This window comes from Acanthopagrus latus, chromosome 4, assembly GCF_904848185.1.
Source record: "Acanthopagrus latus isolate v.2019 chromosome 4, fAcaLat1.1, whole genome shotgun sequence".
Lineage (NCBI taxonomy): Eukaryota > Metazoa > Chordata > Actinopteri > Spariformes > Sparidae > Acanthopagrus > Acanthopagrus latus.
This window is the reverse complement of record NC_051042.1, coordinates 10,130,978-10,156,855: the sequence shown is the minus strand read 5'-3', so window position 1 is coordinate 10,156,855 and position 25,878 is coordinate 10,130,978. Positions and strand designations below refer to the sequence as shown.

Sequence of the window (25,878 nt, the reverse complement as noted above, 5' to 3'; positions counted from 1 at the left end):
GTGGTTGTTGGTTAAACGGTTAAATGGAAGGATGGGAAGGAAATCTTGCGTCACAATGGTCTTCAAAGATACTCTGATTTAGTTAAAACTGGATATTCAACTGTTATTATCTGACAGTTGGATGTAAACAAATGCCCAAACTCATTTGAAAGAGAACACAAAGGTGAACTATAAGAATATCCATCACATTTTACAGACCAGCACTCAGGTACCAGGTCTGCTCTGTACTTGATGGCAACTGAAAGTGATGCATTGCCAGTTCATAAACTCTATGATAAACAGGTAATGTATAGGGGATAAACGGAGGACCTACAATTCAGGGTGCCGACTGGACTTTGTTTGAGTAAGGTTGCAGTGTTTCCAGATCCCAGCAAATGCTTAGCACCACCAATAGACATGATAGCAAAATCTATGATTATGACGCCCAAGTTGTAATAAATCAGAATAATCCTGAAACGGTATTGCTAATGCTATCAATGGATAATAGTCATTTTTGGGTAATGAGACAGTAAAAAAAGAAAAAAAAAATCAGTGAAGAGATTACTGGCACACGTGATCATTTAAGCAGCTTTTCCATCTGCAAATATTGGAAAAAAGGCCTTGATAGACATCACATTACATTACATACATACACATCCATACTATAATGCAGTTTATTAAGGCCCAGCACAGCGTAGGCTTGCCAGTGAATTTGTCACATGCAGTAGGTGAACCTTGAAACAAGTTAATTAGAGCTCTAAATATGTACAGGCTGACTCTAATTACGCTCTGCACAGTGACAAATCAGCCTCAACTCCACAAACACATTAACTCTTTAAGATCCAATAACACACGCTGGGTGGCTTTCAGATGCACATGTAACGCAAACCAGCTACGAGCTGAAGAAATAATTTAGGATTTACACTAAAAAAACTTGCCAGCACAAACAAATTGCACTCATGCAGACACACACAGAGAGGAACACACAGCACATCCGACTCTCCAGGCAGACCTAGCCTCCCACACATATTACTTTGGCAGTGATGGAACAACAGCATCTTTCCCAGGAGAGAGGACCAACGCAAGGAAAGAAGTAGCAAGAGAGACAAGGAGGCGTTAGTCTCTCAGATTAAAACACTAAATATACCGAGACGTACAAAACATTTTGTTCCTGTTTCCGTCTGACTATAATTCCAGCCTGCCGCCCTCAGTTCAGCAAGCTTTATTGTCTTCAGACTTCAACAATATTACCACAGCAACAAAAGAAAAGACCTGCATTTTCCCCAAAGAGCTAGATATGTAACCCTGTCGACTAGGGATGTCCCGATCAGGGTTTTATTTTTTACCCCGATCCTATCCGAGTCCTTTAATATTTAGTGACGAAGAAAACCCTGATCCTCTACCACGGAGATGAGCTGGTTATCCAGAGCTTTTAATTTAATTACCTTCTTTCTAATGTTTTTGGCCATTTCTCTGTCCTTTTGAAAGTATCCGCGAGCACTTGTTGCATCGATGTCTTTACCTGTATCGCTTGAGTGAATACAGGCCGTATTGCAGATGTTACATGTCGCCGTTGGACAACTTTTGCTATCTAATTTAAGTTATTTCCACACGGCAGACATTTTATCCACAGGTTTGCCAGAGTAACGTCACACACGATGTAACGTCCAGTTCTGATCGAGTCTGAAACCACGGCCCCTATTGCCGATCACATGATCGGATCAGGATATCCCTGCTGTCAACGCTGTTTACTAATATTTTCAGAGCCTTCTGATGATGATTCACAGTGTGCTTTATAGTTAGCAGCAGGACTTTGTGTGAGTGATTGTCCACTGCGAATCTATTTCCTTCTTTTCTAAATGAGCAGTTGTGTAAAAAATCAAAGCAGCACACATTGAAATGCATGAGGTGTCAGCTTTAATAAGATCAGAATCATCCAGTGTGTGCGTGTGTGTGTGTGCGTTTGTGTGTGTGCAGTTGTTTACGAGTAACTGTCACTTCCCTAATCTTCAGGTCGTGGTAAGTTAATACACACAGGGAATTAAACCTGAAATGGATTTCCGTTCTTGTCTACTAACAAACCTTATTCTCCAGGCTAAATGAAAAAGGGATGTTGGGAGATAAAGTACAATGGATTTCTCTAGTTTGTGCTATACATGTGTATATGCCTTATCTATATGATGACCGCATATGCAATTTGCTTAAGCTGGTATGTCCTCCAATAGTTGTGAGCCAGTGTTCTTGTTTTCTATCTTTCTCCGGCTGCATGGTCACATCAGAAAGTGGTACATTGAAATAAATCTGCACAAAATTGTTATAAAATCTTTAGCTGAGGCTTAGCGATAAAAGGGATTATACTGCACTTGCAGGGCTAACTAATAAACTAATACACTCATAACACACTCGAACATGACAGTGCAAAGTCAGTGACAAGCTTCTGTCTATTCTCCTATGCTGTTAACCCGCCATGGCATTTTGTTCACAAGAAACAGCAACAGCTCACATTTTCTTAACTCACATGAACATATTGTCCTGTTACCATGGCTCCTAATGGTAAAATAAGTTTACTCTAACTAAAAATAATAAGTCAACTACTGCTTCACTGTTATTACACGGCTCTTCTTAATGCTGTAGACTGCTCCATTCACTCGAATGGGCCTTCCCAACATTCGGGGGTCAATTATTTTCGTGCAATTGACCGTTGCTAAGCATATTTGATTGCTGTCAAGGAAAGTGGCCTTTTTGCCTCTGATTCACGTATTTCGTAGCACTCTGCACTCTAGAATCCTGGCTCCGCAAGTAGTATGGTCACTTATCAACCCAGCATATTTGGTTGCGACGTCAGCTGATCTGTATTCTACTTCATAATAAAAGCCTGAGTTGTTGTCACTGGTCAAAAAAAGAAAAAAACGGTGGAAAGCAGTGAAGAGGAGGAAGCGAAACGGCACAAAGTCTTGGATGACGGAGACGTTGATGAAATAGAAGAGGATCGACACGATCTGAACCAAAAAAGAGCACGGTATGGGCCATGTCAGTTTTAAAAGACTGGTTGGAGGACTTGAATTTCAGTGAACGACTGATCAGCTGTGTTCTAAAGAATGTTCTGTTCGAGACTTTGTTGTCAGTTTGGCGAACTATATTTCTCTGTTGAAAAACACTATGAAAGGTAACAAATACATTGCAAAAAGACACAGTGCTAAGTTTTTTTTTTACGTGTTGGAAAGTAGCCGCGTACATTCTATACATTATCCCTTACTTAACTGAGGAAACGCCATGCCTATTTATCAGAGTGCGTGAACGTCCTCCTATTTCTTTTTCTACGAAGTCATTTAACTACCTTAAAAGTATTTCATTCAATAAAGAATTTTAAAGAATGTTATTGACTTGGAAAAACATTTCTCTGAGCCAACAAGAATGACGGTTAACAAACGTGTTTAGCAAGCCTAGTTCCTTGCAGAATAAAAAAGAAGTCCCCACAGCTATTCAAACGATTTACCCATGTTCTACTGACTAAGGTCTCATAACTGTCTCCAAATTATTCGTCTTTTGTGGAGCAGTCAACATTCAGACAAAGGAGGTTAAACATGGTTAAGCTAATACAATATTACTTCATCCTCCATACTGAACTCTGCAACTCTCTGTTCCCACCAAGGTCAGAGCTGTCAAGGATGCTTACAGACGGTCAATGGTGCAGGATTTGCTGACAATCCCAAATTAAGTTAAATTTTTAAGTTATATTTTCTGCAAAGTTTATCCATTTTGAACGCTGGTATGAGCAGGCCTTGGCACTGCAGTCCTGTGGTTCTTGGGCTTTATTTTCAAATATATCCCCACAGTCTTAAACTGGTTGTTACGGACTGGATATTGTTGATTCGTGAATATATTGTGTGTTGGTCTGGTTAAGTTTAAACTTCCACAACTACCACTGGAAGTTGCAGAATCTGGATGTGTGAGTTGATTACCTTTACCCAGCATAGTAAGTATTTCATCTGTTTATCTATTGCTTTTTGCTACTTTCACTTTTAGTTCAACTCATCCATAACTTTGACGTTTTCGACTTGTTGATATATATAAGGTGAATAAGCCTATTGTGGGACAATGCCAAGTGTGTGTTCCTCAAATGCATGAAAGTCAATGGAACTAGGAGTTAACACAAGCTGTGATGACCGACCAATACTAGTATGATATCTGCATTTTGTCTTTTGGCTTGATTAGGACACTTCCTGGGAATTTCAAAAATAGTTAAGGGTGTGGATTTAATGTATTGACTTAATTTTGCAATATATTCCAGAAGTCTGAAATGCTGATACATTACCCACTTCAGGCTAATTCAACCTAGTTTATTTCAGTTGTGCTACTCCAAATTTCCTTCCAAAATAAAGCCTAGCAACTATGGAACACTAAGGTACAAACATCCTTGATTCGGATTCAGTCCTGTAGTTTGTGTGGATTCTGCTTTGTATGTTTAGAGTACAGCTACAGATTAGCACATCTCCTTAATTCCCCATTCTACTTTATCCTTTCACGCCAAATCAGCAACAGTTACAAAAAAGTGGTGGTGTTGAAATGAAACTAGCAAAGTCTGAAAAAATGTTAAAAGGCCAGAGAGATACTTTCCACAGCTTGTCTATCTTAACTTAAAACGTGTTGCTCTACAGATGTGCAGATGTGTTTTTTATTTATTTATTTTTTTTTCCCAACTCAGTCACATTTGATTTCAAACAGTAAAAGGATCTAGAATCACGGCCAGATGGGACATGTGAATAAGCTCGAGCTGTTCCTACCTATGGCCAGGAAGTCCTCGTGGTCCCAGGCCTGCAGCTGGGCTAAGGGGCCACTGTACAGCAGCAGTCCATCAGCCACGTCAGTGATGAACTCCAGTGACACATGGCTCTCGAAACAAGGCGTTATGGGAGGAAACCAGGCATAGCCATTGCCATGGAAACTGTGCTTGTTCTGCTGGCACTCAGGCCCCTCGAACTGAGCTGGACATTGGCACCTTGGGGAGACAAGGAAGAGCAAAAAATACATGAATTAATGAATGCGATAAGTAGAAGGCTGAAGGATTCTTGCTCCATTCCTTGACAATTTAGCTACTTTTTTTGGTTCAAAAAAATGTAAGAGTCCTCTGTAAGTTTGAAACACCATCCTGATCCTACCCTCCCCTCCCTTTTTTGAACCACTAGCTGCATTTTCAACTATTTCTTTCCTGCACTCTCTGGAAGTCTACTTGTTTTCTCCAAACGAAAACGACTTGCCCTTCAGCTATTTCTCTCTCACTCCGTCTGTTTCACTAATGCAGATGTTCTCATTAGTGGCAAAACCACAGGCAGAATCCCTACATCACTAGGAAACTCCACTCGCTGTATTTCCCCACATCCGAGTACTCATTTGTCCCATCGCTTCCTGATGAAGTGTAACCCCTCACCTCATCATCCTTGGCTGTCTAAAACAAAAAAAAAAAAAAAAAAAAAAGGCTTGTTCTTCTGTCTTCTCCCAATTGTTCTAGTATTTTTGCAAATACACTGTTTGTTATACTCTTTACCAATTCATGTCATATTTCTCTCCATATTTTAAGAAAGATTAATATTAATGCTTTGCATTTTTACCAATACTTCTTCATCCAATCCAGTCTTTATCGAGGACAAAGCCTCTGTGCATGGAACACGTGCTCTACCAAATGAGCTACTGTGGTGCCCCAAAGAGTGTTTTCATATTAACCATTTACTGCCATATGATGAAATAAAGAGGTGGTGTCTAGTATATGGAAACATATCTAGGTGTCAAGGTACTGACTGAGTTACTACGTGTATATAAAGTAATACGATTGCTGCCTCTGCACCACATGCATAATAATGCCTGGAGACCCATTAATAATTTAAGGACGCTACTGTGTGATCTCTATAGGTACTTAATCAACTCAAAGGACATAATGCTACATTACAGCAGTTGTGGGCAACAAACAGAACGCAAGTACTGATGCTTTCTATGAGGTTAATTAACCTAATGCATTGTAGACTCCATGGAATTGAAGATCAAAGTGAAAGAGGCCAGACTCAACATAAGTGAAAGGCTTTCTGTGATCTTGGAGAGGTTGTGTGCGTGTGTGTGTGCAGGTGTGTCTGTTGACTCTAACCATGTGTCTTCATCCTCTCTATTATTGTTTGTAAAAAAAAAGTCTGACATTCAGTTATAATCCAGTGTGCAGAGGAAGCCTAGTTAACCCTGACATATACTTGATATTTTTCATTAGGAAGTAGCATTGTGGCTTCCTCTAACTTGGCGTGAGATTTGTTTGTCTGGCGTGAGAATGGTAAATCAAGAGCGTGAATTAGTAATTTGTGCGCACGTATCATTAATTGCATGCAGCAGTTGTTTTCTTTTTCTTTCCTTTTCTTTTTTTCTCCTCTAAGCAGCACATAGGGACTGATGAGTACCAGTAATTCATGGCTCCTCATTCTATCAAAAAACTACAAGTCCATGCACTTTGTATATCAACTCTGTGTGCATACACAATAAAAGGGTAATTCAAAAGGGGAAGGGAGCCCTATGTTACCGCGTATGGACATGGATATCCATGTTGTGACTCGGTCATGAATGACAGGACAATGGAAAAGTTCTTGATGTTAGAGTTGTATGGAGAATTGTATTTACTGCACTGGACAAAGTCTGCAATCATTCATCAAGGTGGACAACTGCAAAAAGCAGAATTAACCCAGAAAGTTTCATCATCAATCAATCAATCTGGCATAAATTCACTAAACAATTCCCAAAATAAAAATTCCCCTCACTCAATCCACCATTTGTTAGCAATTATACAAATTATACACTCAGTCTCCCCCCTGACGACACACAAACACATAGCTCAGAGAAACAAGGTATTTCTCCAGGGCAATTCCTCTGCGCCTTTTCATTGTTTCATATTATTCACACTTTAACGGCTTCTCACGATGTCTCTCAATAGCTTCAGCCCTGTGGATCCTGTAAGACCACACAGAGATGTGTGTTTGCAAAAACCATGTGCATGCATTGACACACACACATCTCATTGGCACTCTGTAGACAGCTTATTTCTCATCCAAGTCTTCTTCCGTTGTCTAGATTTTTTTCCTGCCTGTGCTCTCTTCCAGGAGCAACTGACAAATCCACACACACACACACACACACACACACACACACACACACACGCACACACACACACACACACACACACACACAAAGAGTGAGTCAGAAGTCACATAGTTCATCTACAATACATGACACTTGTTTAAAAGCAGAGAAGTGACGTGTCTTTATTTTCACAAGAGTGTGAGTGTGACTGTGAGAAGACTGGGAATGGAACGTTAGGATTCTATCGATACCAATACTGATACCGATACTCCTTATCAGTACCGCTACTTATCAATACTCTTATCCATACTACAACATGTAATTTGAGTTAAAAAAAAATAAAGACTTTACAAGATGTCAAAAGATTCAACCTTCTTTTTACTACCACAAGGTAATAACAAAGCTTCAACAGAACAGAAACTATGCAATCACAAATACTCCTGAATACATAACCAGGACCAGGAGCAGATATAAAAATCTGGCGGACGCCAGAGCATGACGCAGCAAGTCAGCTGAATTTAGCACCGAGCGGACAGGAAGTCAAGCACAGAAATAACCATATAACATCTGGTTACTTTTCAAAATAAAACACACAAATTTCAAAAAAGAGACAAACACAAGTTCTTCTAATGTCCTTCGGTCGGGAACACTTCCTGCTGTTGTTTTTAAAACACGCGGAAACTCCTCGGCCTCGACAGCAGCTGTCTGCCGTAACGTTACTGTGGTATCAAAACTAACCAGTGGGGTTTAGCCAATGGCAGATGGAGGAGCAAAGCTGTATCAGAGCCGTAACGCAGCGGACAGTATCCAGTGGAAATTCGGGGTAAGCAACATCACCAAACACTTGGAGTTTGTTGTTAAGTTTATAGTCATGATGGTTGGGTAGACGTTAAGAAACCATCCATGTCAAAAATCGGTTAAAAATCATAAAAAATAAAAGTTTTTTATTTTTTTATTTTTATTTTTTAAAGTACCTATAAAAGTACCGATAACAGTACCATTTGTCCAGTATCTTAATGGTACCCTGGTACCGACCCAATTAGGGGCCGGTACCAAAAAGTACCGGTCCACGGTATACATCCCGAAGACACACGTTGAGCTACAATTTCCTCTGGGTGCATGTGAACAGCAACAGTGAACAGGTCTTACAGTGTGTGCACTAGGCTGCTACGAATGTTCTACCAGTCTGTGGTAGCCGGTGTCATATTCTCTGCAGCAGTGTGCTGGGGAAGTGGCATCGGGAGCGGTGGTGCCATCAGGCTGAACAAACTGGTGAGGATAGCCAGCTCTGTGGTGGGGATAAAGTGCGGAGGCGGTGACAGAGAGGAGGATGAGAGGAAAGCTGCAAGCTATAATGGACAATCCCTCTCGCCCTCTCTACGCCAAGCTGAGGCAACGCAGGAGCACGTTCAGCCACGGACGCATCCAACCACGTGCCTCAAAGCTCTTGGGGAGCTCTTTAATACCATCAACGATCAGAATACACAACACCTCTCTCCACTGATTAAGGACTCAACCATACACCTAACTGTCACTTAAAGACTGATTGTTTTTTGTTCTGTTGTTATTTACTATCTCAGGAACCCTGCACATTGCCCATTTACACAGTCAAATTTATTATGTATTGCACACGTCATGTACACGAGGACAGCTACTGTATATAGTATGTTTATTTTTATTCTAATAGTTTTTACTATATTTGTATTCAAATTGTTCTTTTTGTCTTGCTACTTATTTCCCTCTGTACTGCTTTGCTACCTGTGAGTTAAGTGTATTCAAGTTAATTGGATTTAATTAAGTATATATTAAGGTCAAACAAGAAGCCCAGTCCTCATCTCGAAATATAAACTATAATAATCCATATATTACATTTCAAGTATGTAAATGCTTTTAGACAATTTTGCAGTTAAAGTCCTCCAGGCCCCAGACCTCACTCCTCTGACACCTGGAAGCTGATGTATTCCATTTCCAGGGTTCACACTTGGTTCTTGAAATGATTTTAAGGACATTTCCAGGACATTTTCAGTGACAATCCAGCAAGTATGACAGACAGGGATCACGTCCATATGCTAATATGTTCTGCTCTGTGGAAATCTGATTTAACTAAATCATTAAAACCAACCACTAAGTAGTTGCCTTTAAAGAAAAAAATGAACAGTGTAATCATACTTACTTGGTATAATACCAATACTACTTACCACTGTAATACTATACTGTATGGTGTACTATAAAACGTACAAGCGATGATTATGTACCTATACACTCTGAAGTCTCCCTCAGTGTCTCACCCACAGCACAAACTGATTGGTTACACTACACAGGTAATAGCCAATCATCACTGAAGGCCATGTCACAGACAGGCAGAGGACTCCGATCAGTAAAGAGCATCGCGGAACTTACAATAAACATCACAATCTCATGATCTACTTGTGTGATGGAAAATGCGTCGGGTTTCTCGGTTACACCACGGAAAATGCCAAGAGTCAAAACTTAAGGGATTCAACTCAATGAAGGCGAATGTGTCAGTTTTTTTTTAAATCAGTCTCTTTGTGTCACACAGTGTTGCACTTCAGAGCAAGACACAGTGCATCCGTCTCGTCTTTTCACTGCAGTTCTGCATCCACATTTAAGGAATTAATAATAACAGAGTAAAAAAGATGGTTAAAATATATCTCACTAAATGATGGTTAAAAAAAACAAAAACAAAAACAAACAAACAAAAAAAAAACCTTAAGTTTGACTCTAAAGTTCGAGTCAAGGGTATCAGAGTATTAACTGTTACCGACTGTTATCACTGTTAACATTCTTCAACTCCATTACTCTGGTTATATCAAGTGGGGTATTTAATGACGCACCCATCCATCCAAGTTAAACATTTCATATCATGTTATGGCTCATTACCATAACAGTGCTTGTTTGTGTGTTTGAAGAGACAATACTAGCAAAGTGGAAGAGTACGGTTTTTGCCAGTGTTTGGCATGCATACAGCTGGGCTGCAATCCATAATTTAACCCCAGTGTCCAAATCATTATCATCAAATTCTCTGAACAGTGCCCAGCACACATTTGAAACCATTGCTCCTAGCCAGAGTTGAATCACAAACCATAAACCTTTTGCAAGCGAAACAGGCCGGCAAGAACAACAACTTCAGCAACGGAACCAAACATGCGAATCCATTTAAGATTATTCAACAAGATGGGAAGAAAGCAACTTTAATCTATGAACCTAATAAAACTACCACAGTTACCAGCCAGCAATAACTAACATTTATATTTTGAGCTTAATGTAACTTATGTTATTAACATTACATCAGTGTCATCCAGCCTGCAGGTGCTTTGGTGTGATGTGACTTAGGGTGATTTCACAGTTTTCAAATACATTGCCAGGACAATGCAAGATTGTCTAGGTCATTTAGCTTTTTCTCTTCATTTCATTTTCATTTTATTCTTTTTTGATGATGATAGTAAATAATAATAATAATAATAATAATAACAACAATACTACTACTACTACTACTACTACTACTACTACTAATAGTAAATCCTACTACTTCTACTACTAGTAAATAATAATAATAATAATAATAATAATAATAATAATAATAATAACAACAACAACAACAACAGCAATAATAATAATAATACATTTGGGTCTGTCCATCCACTCGCAAGATAATTTCTTCAAATTTGGCACAAATTTGGAACCTAAGGATTAAGTGATTAGATTCTGCTGGTCAGTCCTCACTAAACACAATTCATATACAGGGGATACAACATATCACACTAATGTCTTGAGGGTAAAATGATGAAGGTTATGACATTTTATATCCAAAATGTCAGCGGTCAACTTCACTGTGACGTCATCACATTTCGAATGTTCCGGCCGTTATTCAAACCTGATCGAGTATGAATTTCTGTTTGTGCTTCTTTGCTTTGTTTGCGCGTCTCTGTTCCTCTTGCTGGTTTTGTAAGCGGCCGTGGCCCAGCTTGGAAAAAAAACGTTACGTCTCTGACTTGCATCAATCAGGAGTGATGAAAACTCAGTGTGAATCTAGTGATGGGGGGGGGTGTTTGGTCATGTTGTCAGGCCACTTCCAATTAAGTCTGATCAAACTACAAACAGCGCAGCATTCATGAAGCAGATTAGCTCAATTTGCCTCAGAGTGTAAAAACACTTGGGAATTAATATCTGAGGTCTACTTCCGCTACCTAAATTCAAATATTACTATTAGTTACGACTTTAATGGTATATAGATTTATACTTCGTTATTGAATATTTCAGAGGTCCAAATGTTTATGTGTGTGTGTGTAGAACTGACAGTACCAATGCCATCTCAATTCTGTGAGCGCAAGGCAATCTCAGTCATAGTTTTAGTCATAATGGCCGAGCCTTCCAATCCTCTTAAGGCAGCTTTGTTTTGCTCATTCCCTGTCTGTTGGGAATTGTATTTGTTAACTTTGGACTGGCAGCTGTAATCCCAACTCCAACCCACAATTCCCTCACTCCCCTAATCCCATTATTAATCCCAGCGCCTCCATTATCTGCATGTATTTCCTTCAATCTTGGGCCATAATCTGTTTGTGTGGGTTTGTGTGTGCCGGGTGGGGTCATATCTGAAAGCCGCCGGAACAGAAAACTATCTCTTGTATTATGTGGTGAATATTATCTCCTATCAATTTGTATCATATCGTCTCCCTTCACTTTCCTTTGGTAGGCTCTTCTCTACATCATATGTCCCTCTGGCATCCTTTTCCCTCTTTCGCTCGTACTGTCTGTCTTCAGACAAAAGAGGCAAGGTGATAAGGGTTTTTTTTTTTTTTTTTTCATTTTCCTTTAATTCTCTTCACTAATTACCACTCTCTCATTGCTCTATCATTTTTTCTGATGCACATTAATTCTCTATTTCTCACACGAGTTGCCCTGTTTATATGTTTGTACAAATGTCTATTTCTTACCTTTTTATTATATTGTTTATCTTTTCGTGATCGCAAGACTGAAATATAAATTTGTTTCCAGAGGGCGTTTGAGTCCTTCAAAGTTACTTAAATTTTTGCTATCATGTATCCTGTCTATAAGACAGTGAAAGGGAATGTATAAAATGGTACGTAACATAGCTGATGTGGCTTTGTTAACATCCCTGTTGGAATACTTGATTGTTTTCTTTAATCTTTTTCTTAATTTACAAATTTTACGTACTCTTGAGGTGGTTAATGTGTACGGGTTAGGCAGGGCTCTCTGGGTTGCTTTTGTTTAGCAATAAAGTATTAGTTTTAGTATCTCGAGACTTTAAGAACACTTGGCTCCATCTCCCATGGTTGTTAATTGGGTTTTAGATCTGATGACTGAAGTCAAAAGCATATTATTTCACACTGATTGATACAAATCCATTCAGTGCAATGGATTAATGCAGCAATTATGAAAATACACATTTGCAAGACAAAAAAAAAGATTGAAATAATACCTGAATATAATAATATAATACAATAATGACATTCAAAAAGTGCAGTGCTCTGGAGCTTTCACCAATCAGATGCAAAATTTACAGAATCGAAAATTATTTAAATATTGGAATTATGTTGTATTGTATGAATTATGTATTACATTACAGCAAAATAACAACAACAACAACAATACTACTACTACTACTACTACTACTACTACTACTACTACTACTAATAATAATAATAATACATAAAGATTAATGATTCACGATGCCAGATTGGGACCCTCACTTTCTGATTACTAAGAGAAAATCCACTTTGTTTTTGAGAAGTGTGTATAGCGATGAAGGCGCATGTCTCCTATATACAGTGAACCAGGTAACACAGGCATCTCAATATAGAACGCAGCATTGTTTACTGTGATTAACAGGGAGCGAATTAGAGGAGGAATATGTCCACATGTCTAATAATTGCGTATTTGTGCATGCACGTGAGTTAGTGTGCATGTGTGTAATCCGGGGATTATGTCTACCGTGGATCTAGCAGTCATCCTGCTCTGGTCCAGCGGTGAGCCACATTACACGCTGTCTCCAGTCAGCCAGACTGAAATCCTGCCCTTTTCACTCACTGCTTCTAATTAAATGAAGCTGAAGGGTAAAATTAACTTCTCCAAGACACAGCAAGAAAGCTTACTAGACACGTGCACAATGAGACTTTATGCTCATCTGTTCTCACACATATTCAGCTGGACTAAGTATGTGTGGTGCTGAACACATATGCTCATGTTGGTGCTTCAGGATCAAGTATCTGAACATCTTAAGCACGACACACCTGTAGCAGCACCTGTTACGATTTTATATTGTGTAACGTCCAAATTCTACCAAGGTCTTAGTGTATGTGTGTGTGTGTGTGTGTGTGTGCTTCACCGGTTCCCTGCCTGTGCAAACGGAGATGTTTCTCTTCACATAATAATTTCAAAGCGAAAATCTGCCATTTATTTCGGTATTCATAATTCTATAACATCCACATGGCGGAGCGCTCTTGGATGTTACAGTCGCGCTGAAATTAAACTGCTCTGTAAATTACATTGCCCATTCTTTATTTCCCAGAGAGAAAAAAATGAGGGCACAAAATTGAGAGATTTTGCTTTATGCCATAATACGATGATTAAGGTGTTGTGCTCACGTGGCCAGAGAGCATGAAATGATTCCATTTCAAACATATGTGCACAAAGCAATAGCTGTCACCATTCTAGCACTGGCAAAAACACCATGCCTATGTGCAGCTTCACAGAGGCAGTAGTATGGCTGTACACTCTTAGCCTTCAAAAAAGAGGTGAGTAGAAATTGCTGAAGGACGGGTTCAATACCGGGTCAAACTTATAGTGGATGCAAACAAACCATTTAAAGGTGCATTTCAAAAGATTTGAAAACAGTTGTAGTTGTTTAAAGGATCTAACCCTTTCAACTCAATATGAAAAGGTACTAGTCCTGGCATTATGTCCAGGGTGCCTATATAGTGCAGAGATATACAGCATCAGGTCATCCAGGTCATCCCTTTTTGCAATATCATGTCTGCTGCTATAGAGCTGATATAGTCACTGTAGCCTCTAGTCTGTTGAAAGCGAGGACAAAGAAGACGAGCTGGCCAGAAGGAATAGCTACCGCGTTGAAGTCTACTGCCTGAGTTAGTTATTTGGGAAATACAAATGGGGAGAAGCTCTGTAAAAACAACTTTCATTTTCATCCCAAACAACAGCTCCCAGAAAAATAAATAAATAAATAAATAAATAAATAAATAAATAAATAAATAAATAAATAAATAAATAAATAAATAAATAAATAAATAAATAATTTGTGGCAGAGAAAAGAAGCAAAGTAAAAAGAAGCAAAACAGGAGTACATTTTACTGGGACAACTTATCATTTTGTAACTACTTGATATGACTGAGGTATCCTGAGATGAGGCACGATTTGAGGTTGGTAAACATTACATGGCTTATTATAATACATGTACAGTCACCATCAAAGGTTAACATACACTGTGAAGAAAATGTACATCATAGAAGACATTTCCTGTGGTCGTGGAAAAGATGTTACTCTATTTCAGAAGGCTTACCTTACTAGCCTGCATCAAGAAAACAAAACAACTAAGAAGACTGCTGCAACTACTAAAATTGGGTTAAAAACTGTCCAACGCATTATCAAAACCTGGAGGAGTCATCTTTGAAGAGGAAATGTTGTTAGTAAAAAATCTTGAATGATCGTGATCAGAGATCACTTAAATGTGAAGTGAAATTTAATGGTAAAAAATCCACAGTAGAACTAGTAAAACTAGAATGTAAGAGAATTTCCACATGCACACTGAAACGAGTACTCAAGGTATGGGGACTAAAAATCTGTGTAGCCTCAAGAAAATCACTTATAAGAATAAGAAGAGAGGCGGATGAACTGATGCACTAAAGCTCATCAGTAGTTTGCTGCTGGAGGAAAACTCTGTGGTCAGCAGAACAAAAGCTGACTTGTTTGGCCACAATGAGCAGCAAGCATGACTGGAGGAGAGAAGGTTAGGCCTTTAAGCCCCAAGAACACCATGACTTGTGTCAAGCATGGTGTTGGATGTATTATGCTGTGGGGCTGTTTTGCTGTATTCTGCTCTACAGAGAGTACATGGAATAATGAAGACGGAGGATTATCTCGAAATTCTTCAGGAGAATCTAAAACTGTCAGTCAGCAGATTGGGTCTTGGGTGCAGTTGGGTGTTCCAACAGGACTATGGTCCCAAACACGCATCAACATTGGTAACAGAATGGTTAAATCAGGATTTAATTGAGGTCTTGGAAATGACTTTCTAAGTCCTTAGTTGAGCCCCATTGAGAACATGTGACCCTGCTGAAGAAACAAATCCATGCATGGAAGCTAGTAAAGTGATCCTGTCATGAAAAGTAGTTAAGAATTCAGCCAAAGGCCGGCCAGAAGCATGTTGATGGCTATCAAAAGCACCTAAGCAAGGTGAAAATGGCCAAGCGACCAAATATTAGAATTCTAACCCCATGAGGAAACAATCCGACCTATAGAGCTGAAAGATCCTGCTGTATCAAGATTTGTATGTTTTTTTTTTTTTTTTAGTGACAGTGACAAGTAAGTATAAGTGGCTGAGGATCACACTTATTTGCACTTCGCAAACCGCGTGCCCTGTGAAAACCACCGGCTGTCTGTTGGACACCTTTCGTCTCTGCACTTTCTGCTAGGTGACGGTATAAAATCACAATTCATAACTGTTCTTTTACTTTCTTCCTAAAAGACGGCAAATGGCACTTATTATGAGTACTGACATCATCTGAGTGAAATAATGGATAAATGATATTTGTAATATTAAAATGGATCATCCCTTTAATCATATCTTACGAGGGCTTTACAAAAAAACAATAAAAAAAAAAATGCATGTTGTATTATAAACACTGTTCTACCTGTTCTAATAAACACAATGTGTCTGAACTAAACTACTTGCCCGGCCACATCTTTGTCTTCTATAGAACCAAAATTCCTGCAGGTTCCATCAACAAGGTCCTCCCAGCAGACATCTGTCCCCATAAATTAGCTGACATCTTTAATTGCCATCACTTGACACATATTCTCTATACTGTGAACTATTGCACATCCCATGGTGAAGAAGTTTTTGCATTAGCAGGAAATTAACACATCGCTCCACAGAGACTGAGAGTACTTTACTTGTAAAATGCAGGTCTAACAGTTCATACTTGCGCTGTCACGAGGTGGCAAAACGTTGACATCAGGGCAACTTTACTGGCATTGTGCGTATATATAAATAGTGTTTAGTGTCAGGTCTGCTAGCTACTTGGCCATATCCTGCAACAAATAATGGCACACATAAACAGAAGCTGCATTTCTGAATACAACGAAAAAGAGAAACAAAAGAAACAACACTGTGTTTTAGTTGAAATACAGTTTTTGTCTCCCTCTACATAGAAATATACAGTACCTACAGATTGAGCACAACAATGTGCAGAGAAGATTTCAGCCTGCAGTATGAAAAATGGCTCTTAATTTCATCATTACATTCAAAATCTGCATGGAGTTACAACTGAGACAGTGATAAAAGCCTAGGTCTACACATTGGTGTTTCATTTAATTGGTTGCAAAGAGCCCTTCACTTCCACCATTAAAGATCTGAGCCTGAGGATACACAGAGTATCAGGCTGAATTACACAGAGTTAAACAGGGTCATGTCTAATCTACCGCTAGAATCACCAAAGAGTTTATTTCGTCATCATGTTTGTAGTTAAAAGGATTTGCTGAAACGCTCGCACTCCACTTTTGGTCTTGTTTACAGAGTGATTTATGGTAATGAAGACACCCTCCCTTAGTTCACTTGTTTGCCAGGAATTTGAAGCAAGAACTGGCAGTATGTGACAGCAAACATGCTAGCTTTTTCATGTCGTAGGGGGGTTGTGGAAGTTCAGTTTCTATTTATAACACTAGGTAAATCAGAAGCAAACAAAAGCTGCGTTTTGAGTTAGACTCTGGCAAGAATGCTCTGAAAATCTCTTTTTTTTTTTTCATCTGCAAGTCAGACTGCATAACAGTAGAAAGGCCAGGCACTTAAACCCTGTCAGGTACTGCAGCATGGATGTCTGCATCCACCGAGGCCTTGTAAACGGAATGTTACGAACCTGAATGCTGCAAAACCTAAGCTTGGTCCCCTGGCACTTCATGTCAAATTGAAGTAAGTACTTTCATATTGAAAAGTGGGGGAAATAAACTGCAGTTTGTTGGAGTAAATGTTAAATGTGTGTGTGTGTGTGTGTGTGTGTGTGTGTGTGTGTGTGTGTGTGTGTGCGTGTGCGTGTGCGTGTGCATGTGCGTGTGTGTGTGTGTGTGTGCCACAACAGTGCTTTCTCTGTCAGCATGTCAAACCACAAAGAAGAAAACTCTTCTTCCATTTTGACATCATGCCATATCCATATCCAAGTCCCCACAATTTTCATGGGCTTTAACATTGGTTTTAGAGGATGACTGCAACAGCTCAACTCAAGTACTGATTTCTTGCTGGAACCAAGGTAGACACATTCAAACTTGGGCAACAGGATGTTGGAGCTACTAAGGGGATTCTGTATTAAGAAAATCATCAGTCCATCTCAAGCTGTCTTAAAGTCTTCCCAAACTTAATAATTCCAGCAATGAAAATGCACAACATTGCATAACAGAAATCACTTTTCCTCGTTGTATGAACCCATCATTGATGTTTAAACCTAATTCACACATTAATACATGTAATAATTTGATAACAATTTAGTAATAATTTAGCTGAGAATCCTGGATTCATCCCTTTATCCTGAGCTGCATCAAAAGTTAGTGAGGTCTGTCGTAGGCTGAAACCCAATCTCCAGCTAAGTTTGGTGGAAATCTGTGAAACATGTTGTCTATAATCCTGCTGACCAACCAACCACCAGACCAGCAATCCAGCAAACAAACCGATATAGGTGAAAAAACATAACCGTATGGATACTGACTGTAGTCGTGTTGTGCATCAACAGCAGTGTTCTCACTAAGACAAACAAATCAAACTAATGGTGAATACACGTCCTCATTGAAATGGGAAAATCACTAGATGAATCACTAGATGAATCTTCAGCTGTAACAGCTGTTAACAGTGTTAACAGGGTTCAAGAATTCCCTTTAGGATTACTATAAACACCTAATTGCACCTTCATTCTAATTCATTCAGCCACAGTTGCAACACACCAGTGACAAACAACATACTCAGCTGTTAATGAGCAAAGTTAAGTGTGAAAAGACCTGGGAGTTTAAATTAAGAGCTCAATGGTTATGGGTTTATTAGAACGTTTGCTGCCATAGTATTAAATAAACGTTTTGTTTAGTGGAACTGTGGTTTACTTTGATGGGTTCGCTCCGTCACATTTTTTTAATCACCACCGTTTTGTGAGAGAGAACGTTTGCGTCTAAACGAAACACAGCATGAACACGCTCGAACACTCGCTACACACAAACACCCCGGGCAGGTTGCCCTCATCTCTTCGGCAGTCTCAACAGCATCTGCTTTGAGGTTATGTTCACTCCTGTAATTTCCTTTTTAATTCCTCCCATCACATCCATCGTCTCCCCTGCTCTCCTACTCATAAAATATCATTCCAGTCATCGTTCACCATGGCTCGACGTTACTGAAATCCGTAAATGAGCTCAAAATCATTGCGTGTGACGAGCGCTGACTGTTGGCGTCTTGATGTTCTTTGCGTCTTTGAGCCTCTTTGCAGGAAACCGAAATGGAACCTAGTTTACTGTGTAACCAAACAGCGCGCCCTACTGTGTACTGTTTAAATTGTTAAGCAGTACACAGTAGGGCGCGCTGTTTCGTGGCAAGGTAGTAGACCACACTGACAATTCTTTATGTTTGGCAGAACCAAAAATTTGGCATAAAACTGGCACTGCACGATGTTTACAGATCTTGGTGTACCAAGAGAGTGCATTCACACCTCAGGACCCATCCTCTATCTTAATGTGTGCTTTTTTTTTTCTTCAATAACAACATGAGTTGCTTGGTGTTTGATTGTATGTCATGTCTGCACCGCCAGCCTGATCCTGCACGGAAGCTGGAAGATATCTATCTTAGCGATGCAGAGGCTTCAAAACAACACCTATGTTAAACTACTTGAACACATCTCTATTGTGCTTAGACTATTCATTCTTTAATGCCTTTCCAATTACTTGACCATACTCTGATTATAATAATTATAAGCTTCTCAAATAGCGAAAATATCAAGTCCATGGTAATAAAATCTTTGGGCCAATCCTAGTGGAAATTGCCTGGAAGTAAAGTATTTGTGTGTCTAGCGCTAATACGTCAACGGGTAAGGTGTAATGACTCAGTTGACTTTTTTTTTTTCCGACAAAGTGCAAAGCGGTCTCACTAAAGCCTAGACTGTCCATGATTTTTCACATATTAACACATCTGTGTACCACTATCACAAATGCTGAACCTAAAAGATCTACTAACTCATTTGCATTTTCGTTCTGGTAGTTTTTGCAAAACCATTTTTGAATCATAAACCATGCCCAGCAAAGTGTCGGTGCAACCATATCCAAAGCAAGGCTGTGTGAAGTACAACCACAAAGAGCTTAGAAGTGGCTGGGAGTGGCAATATTGAATATGCAGTAATTGGGTCTTTTCTGGAAGGTATATTCAAAGTATTCTGAAGATGTCATAATAGTTGAAGTGGTTGCTTATTCCCCAATGTGAAATGACAACGACTTATACAATTTACTTGGATGTGTAATGAGTACCTTTTGCATTAGAATGCTAAGTAATGGTGTAAGAACGGTGATAAAATGATTTTTTGGGCAGCAGCACCATACTATTGTTCCTGTTACAGCTGCACTATCCTAAAAAAGGATAATTGCTGGAAGCTGGCTGCACTTTGGGATTCCAGAAAGTCTTATTCAACTAAATAAAATGACAATGCATGGTCATTTACTCATTCCTTACACAGGATGTATAATTCAACAGTAGTGCAATATGCTGACAGTCAACCAGCTGGTGGTAGCGGTTTTTCAGAGAACTTCATACGGGCTTCAACTTTAAGACTGACAGGGCAAATCAGACAAACTCTGTCTAATACAAGCAGGGGAAAGTCAAAGGTTAAAGCAATTATCTCAGATTTCAACTTCTCTAGCCAGGAAACAGCACAGACCATCGACCGTGAGAGACACTAAAGAGAGGAAAGAGGAAGGAACAGAGAGAGCCACTCCACCTACAAAATAAAAAAAAGAACAGCCTCAAGTGTTGAGTGAATTCCCTACACAGTTTCAACTTTGATCACCAAACATGCCAATGCATACAATAAGACAGAGAAAGACCCAGAGAGCAAGCAGAACACGCGTGTACATACAGAAAACCCATTTTAGTGAATGATCATGTGACCACCAGCTGGCGATTCAAATTGCTCAAGCTCAGTCAGTCTGAATCTCATTTAATGTTGGGATTCTGAGAGAAATAAGCTGAAACGCTGGAATCTGTTTTGTCAGCGAATCAGTTAGATACGCCACACCACATTCTATTCTTTGATGAAGGAAGATAAAGGATCTCTTAAGAGTCAAACAAACTTAATATATAGTGTGTTTGAAAATACCCAAGTGTCAAGATCCGTTTTCACTTAAATCAAATCAAAGTTATATCACCACATTTACATCTCAACAGTTTCAGAATATTGCATCACTGTGTTAATTTATTTATATTCTTACTTTCAAGCATGTGGTATCTGAGCTAGATAGGTTCTTGCTGCTATAAATGACTCTGGAAACTATACGGCTTGATGTTCTTGCCTGTGTTTAGCTACGGTGATTTCGAACTGAAAGGAGGATTTTCACCCTGAGAAAAATGACTACTTCCATTCCACACATTCTTACAGGCTTCCTTACAGCACGGCAAACACGTGTTAACATTTGGTCAGAATTGGTAACTATCATAATGTGAGCGAAATAACCTGTTATGCTTTTTATAAGAAAAAAAAATGTCATCATTCTAATATAATCTGCCCCAGAGGCTCTGTTTTGGGTCTGTTCATTTCGGGTGTTCATTTTCAACTCACCTGTAGCCATGCTGAGTGTCCACGCACATGCCGCCATTGAAGCAGGGGTTTCTGGGATATGTGTTGCAGGGCTGGTGGGACTGCTCTCTACCCGGGCAGGAGCACACAGCTGTGGATTCCACTGTCACAGACACAAGGCTCATAGTCCCACAATCCACCACTGTGGGCGTGTCGCGCACATTCAAAACGTTGGTGCAGCCGCTGGCCCCGGCACACTCTGAACCAGGACACTCGTCTACTCGGATTTGGAACACGCTGATTTGCAGAAATGACTGGAGCTGGATGGAGAAAGAGTAGAAAAGAAAAAAAACAAAACAGATATTGGCTTGAGTTTCTCATGATACTACTGGGTCTGTTTCCACTTTAACTTTTGAGCTATTTATCATTTAATATCATCTTTACAGTTTAAGGTCAAATTTGAAGCATAATGTTAACTTTAAATAGCAGCACAAGTTCCTTGAAATGACAACCGAATAAAACACAACTTGTCGGTATTCCCCCCAATAATTATTAATATTGTAGCGTGCCTAATTTTCTCACATTGTATCTGCAGCTCTTTCAAATAGCTACTATGTACTAACAGACAAGGTTTGGCTTTTGTTTTAGTTAGAAAAAAGTTTCAACAGTGACTCCCATTACATCTCCAACTCTTTTCCTAAAATGTGCATTAAGGTTTACTATTAGGTAGACTAAAGAATTTAGAGTAATACCACTTACAAATATATCCTTGGTATATATTTAAGACGTAGTTCCAGTTTGGAAGTGCAGGTCTAGGACACACAAACTGATTTCTCAGAAAAGCCAACAGCAAGCCTAATGTGGTCAGGGACAGAAAGTCCCAACAACTGACCGACAGGAAACCAACATAAGAGTGATTTGAAGCTTATCTGCCTTGCCACATTTGCTGGAAGTCACAGAACTCGCAAACAACAATTAACTGATTTTAATTCCCCTTTAACATGAGGGTGTTTCTTTTTTTTATCTCCTTTCACACTTTTCACACATTTTCTATGTCTTTATCTACATTTGCTGAACTAAACGTATGATGACTAAACATATTCCAATTTGAAACTTAATGTAGGTGTTTACGCTAAACACTCGATAGTGATAATGGTTTACTGAAGCAAATGAATTGTTCATCCAGCGTTACTGTATTATCTCTTCATCTACTTGAGTACATTAGTTTACACGGACCAATAAACACATGCAACAGAATGCTGATGTGGAAAGTGCATTCAATGTGTGAATGTATTACAGTACAGTAAGCAGTTTGGGTCTGAGAAATAAAGCTCGTCTTCTGCACCGTTTCCTGAAAAAGTGGGCTAAACGGTGATGAGGCAGAAAAGGAGTCTGACTCTCTAGGTTGAGCTGCTTGGTAGAAGGGAAAATGAAATGTAAATTGAATGTACTGTAGAGTTGCGGTGTCGTGGAGCTTGTGCTGGTGTGCTTGCATTTGAATGCGCTGTTTGGTACGAGTGACCGTGGTCAAGTAGATTTTAGCTGCGGTTACATGCACATGCATGCACTCGTGTAAACGCACACCCACACACCCACACCCACACCCACACACACACACACACACACGGTCATTGTTTTCTTTTCGTTTCATTCTGTTTTTACCCTTCAATGGACAGTAATTCGGATTGTGCGATGAATGCATCAATATGAATGTAACTGCACATCTGATCACAAAAAACTATACTTAAAATGCAGTTTATCAGCGATAAAAAAAACAGGACATCAGGTATGTACTGTGTACCATTTAGCTATTACTCTGCTGGTGTGGAAGTCATCAGAGGCTGAGGATGGACTTTAATATAGAAGGGGCGGGTAGCAGGCCTCAACATTTTTTTGATTACCAGTTGCAATGTGTCTGTAACATTGGGTACCAAAAAGTGTCAGAATCAGGTATCATGTGTGGAACTGAGTGAATCTTCATGTGTCAAGTTGAGTGAAAACATTTTTTTTTTTTCCCCGAGAATTTTTTTTGTTTTTTTTCTCTATGAGTTAAATCGAGAGAAAAATACATATTTTAATTTATTTATTTATCTATTTAGTTTTTCTGTGTGTGAAACCCAGTGAAAGACGGTTTGAAGAGGAAGAAAGCAGTTTCTTTCTGTAACAGAACCACCTGTTCCACCAGGGGAGTTTTCATTTCTCTCTGCACTCTAAACACAGGATGCATCTATTACAGTCTATGTAAGCAGGTTATGTAACATGACTGTCATGCTTCTTTTGGCGAGGAATATGTCACATTTGGCACTAAACTGCCGTTAGTTTCAGAGGTGGGATATTGTGTATTATTAGCCTTCTCATCAATGGGTGTGCACAGTGAATCATGTTTATAACCAACAGGGAGACGAATCAAACGCATAATTCTAGCACAGAAAAAAAAAATAAAAAAAAAAAAAAATTATGTGTTGTAGTTGTATGTGTGTATGTGAGATGGAGGTTGACAAATGCTTGGAACATAGCCATTATAAAAGGAAAATAGTGTTCTACTTTGTTGGCATGCATCTTAGCATTGGAATCTATTCTCACTGATCAATTCAAATTGACAGACTGAGGGTAGTATTAATTCAAAGCAAGGAGCTCATGGTCTCTGTCTTCATTATGCAACATGAATGCATTATACTACTACTGTGATGGACAGAAGAAAAAAAAAAAAGAAACGGACGATTCCGGTCAAGAGGGTTTCTCCCTAATGTAGGTCAAGTTCGTTCTGCTTTCTCCTTCCCAGCACGGGATAATGGATCCTTCAAATCCTTGACATTAAAAGCCAATGAGACACACTCATCCAGTGTAGTCATGTCTGACGTTGGGGAGGTAGGGAGGGGAGAGGGAGAAGGGGAATAATTATAACGGGGCAGCAAAAGTAGCAGTACAGACAGGACCAGACATAAGATGGAGGGTAGCAGTGAAGTCGGCGTCATGCTGCCAGGCGGTTATAAAGCAGTGGCCAGCAGAGGCATTCAATTTTTTGGTTTTGGGTCGCCTGCCCCACACTCCCAATCTTAAAATTACAACACTGATATCATCCTATTCATGTCATCATCGTCTGTGACTGCTTAATCCCTTTTTCGTGGGGTTTGTTTGTTGCTGGAACCAATCCCAGCTGTCTCCGGGCAGGCAGGGTACACCCTGGACAAGTCGCCAGCTCATCGCCGGGCCCTCAGGGGCAATATGGGGGTTCAGTATCTTGCTCAAGGACACCTGCTGAGCCACAGCCTCTCTCATCCTATTCATACTGAGGCTAATTTCTAGTTAGTTTAGGAAGAAGGCCTAGAAGACATTTTGAAATTCTTGATAGAAAAAGATGAACTAATTTGGTCTTCCTTCATGTCGTCAAGTGTTGGCCAACTTTTAATTTGAATTCTTTTCAGATGGGGCTATGCTCTGAAATCTGTCATGCATAAAGATGTTACTTTGAAATATATACCTCCTTGCTTATTAGTAGTGTATTTCTCAAAGAAATACTTTTTGCCACTCCGGAGTCTCTTAACCTCCAAAGCCGACATCTATAGTCTCCTCGATGTTGAGGAGATGTTCAGAGAGGCATACAATGAATGTTTCAAAGACGGAACAGTGTGTATAGCAAGTAACAGAAGACCAGAGGGACATATTGCTCCTTGGTCTATTGTTCCAATGCATTGAGCAGCTTCATAATCCTATCCGGTGCCCTGAGGGCCACATTAATATAATAACGAGATGAACTTTGGTATCAGAGCAACATACCAATGTCTTTTAAAAGGTCCAAAACGAACATAGGATCATTAACAGTCAAGTGGAGCTTGCTGGATAGAAAACACTGAGGAATAACTTCCACTATTGAAGTAGAGCAGAGAGGAATAGAAAGACATAGGGAATACAGTTTCTCTTTTTTATTTTATCTTTTACTTCTGAGGCATTACTGGAGAATTGAAAACATTAATAATAAGCACCGCTTCATCTTCTGCCAAACCAACCCCGCTACCCCTTCTCCCTCCCCTTCCTCTTTCTTTCGCGTCCACCAGCTCCCCCTCCTCTGCCTCTCCTGCTCCCGTTCATCCTCTCCATCGCCACGCTTCACATCTCATTCTGATCAATGTCTTCTCCGGAGAACCTGGCTGAATTCAGATGAAACAGTCAGTGCTCCCCTCACAAATCACGCTTGAAAGCCCTGGCTACCTCTCTGTTTACACATCTTTCTCTACCTCTGTGCTTCTCTGTGGATGGCCACAGAGAGCTTCTTCTTTTTTTCATCCTAAAAAGCGATTCATACACTTCACATACGTGCGTGCTCTGCTCCACATCTCTAATTTCTCACAATGATAATAAACAGTTGAGACAATGAGAGGGTTACCTGGGAAAGGGCTGAACGAGTGGCAACGGGTTCAGTGGGGTGATTGACCTAACCTGACCACCATGGCCATGACTCGACTCTGCTCACACTGTTTCTCCCTTACAGACAAAAAACATGCAAATACAGATTGGCTCATCATTCCCCTCTGAGGACACCGGGTCAGCTCTCTCTTTTCAACTCTCCGCTGGTGAATTCCACTTTCCACTTTCCATGCACAGTCACACACACACACACACACACACACACACACACACACAAAGGTCTCCCACCTCCATTCAGGCTTTTGAAACATGAAATGAGCTCTGACTGAAGCCAGCAGCCTTGGAGCGTCGGTGTGATGAAGTGAAACGCTTGTGTTTTACTAACTCTCCTCTATTAAAT

The 25,878-nt window shown here is 39.7% G+C and overlaps 1 protein-coding gene across 2 annotated transcripts in view; it reads right to left on the bottom strand.

The window, feature by feature from the left end:
* Positions 1 to 25,878, bottom strand: part of si:ch211-186j3.6 (neural-cadherin) — a 268,142-nt gene that overhangs the window by 68,243 nt on the left and 174,021 nt on the right. For both annotated transcript variants that reach the window (XM_037096548.1, XM_037096549.1), the window contains 2 exons: positions 21,156 to 21,433; positions 4,764 to 4,978 (listed from right to left, as the gene is read on the bottom strand). In XM_037096548.1, coding sequence (XP_036952443.1) covers positions 4,764 to 4,978; positions 21,156 to 21,433 — 493 coding nt within the window. The remainder of the gene's footprint in view (positions 1 to 4,763; positions 4,979 to 21,155; positions 21,434 to 25,878) is intronic.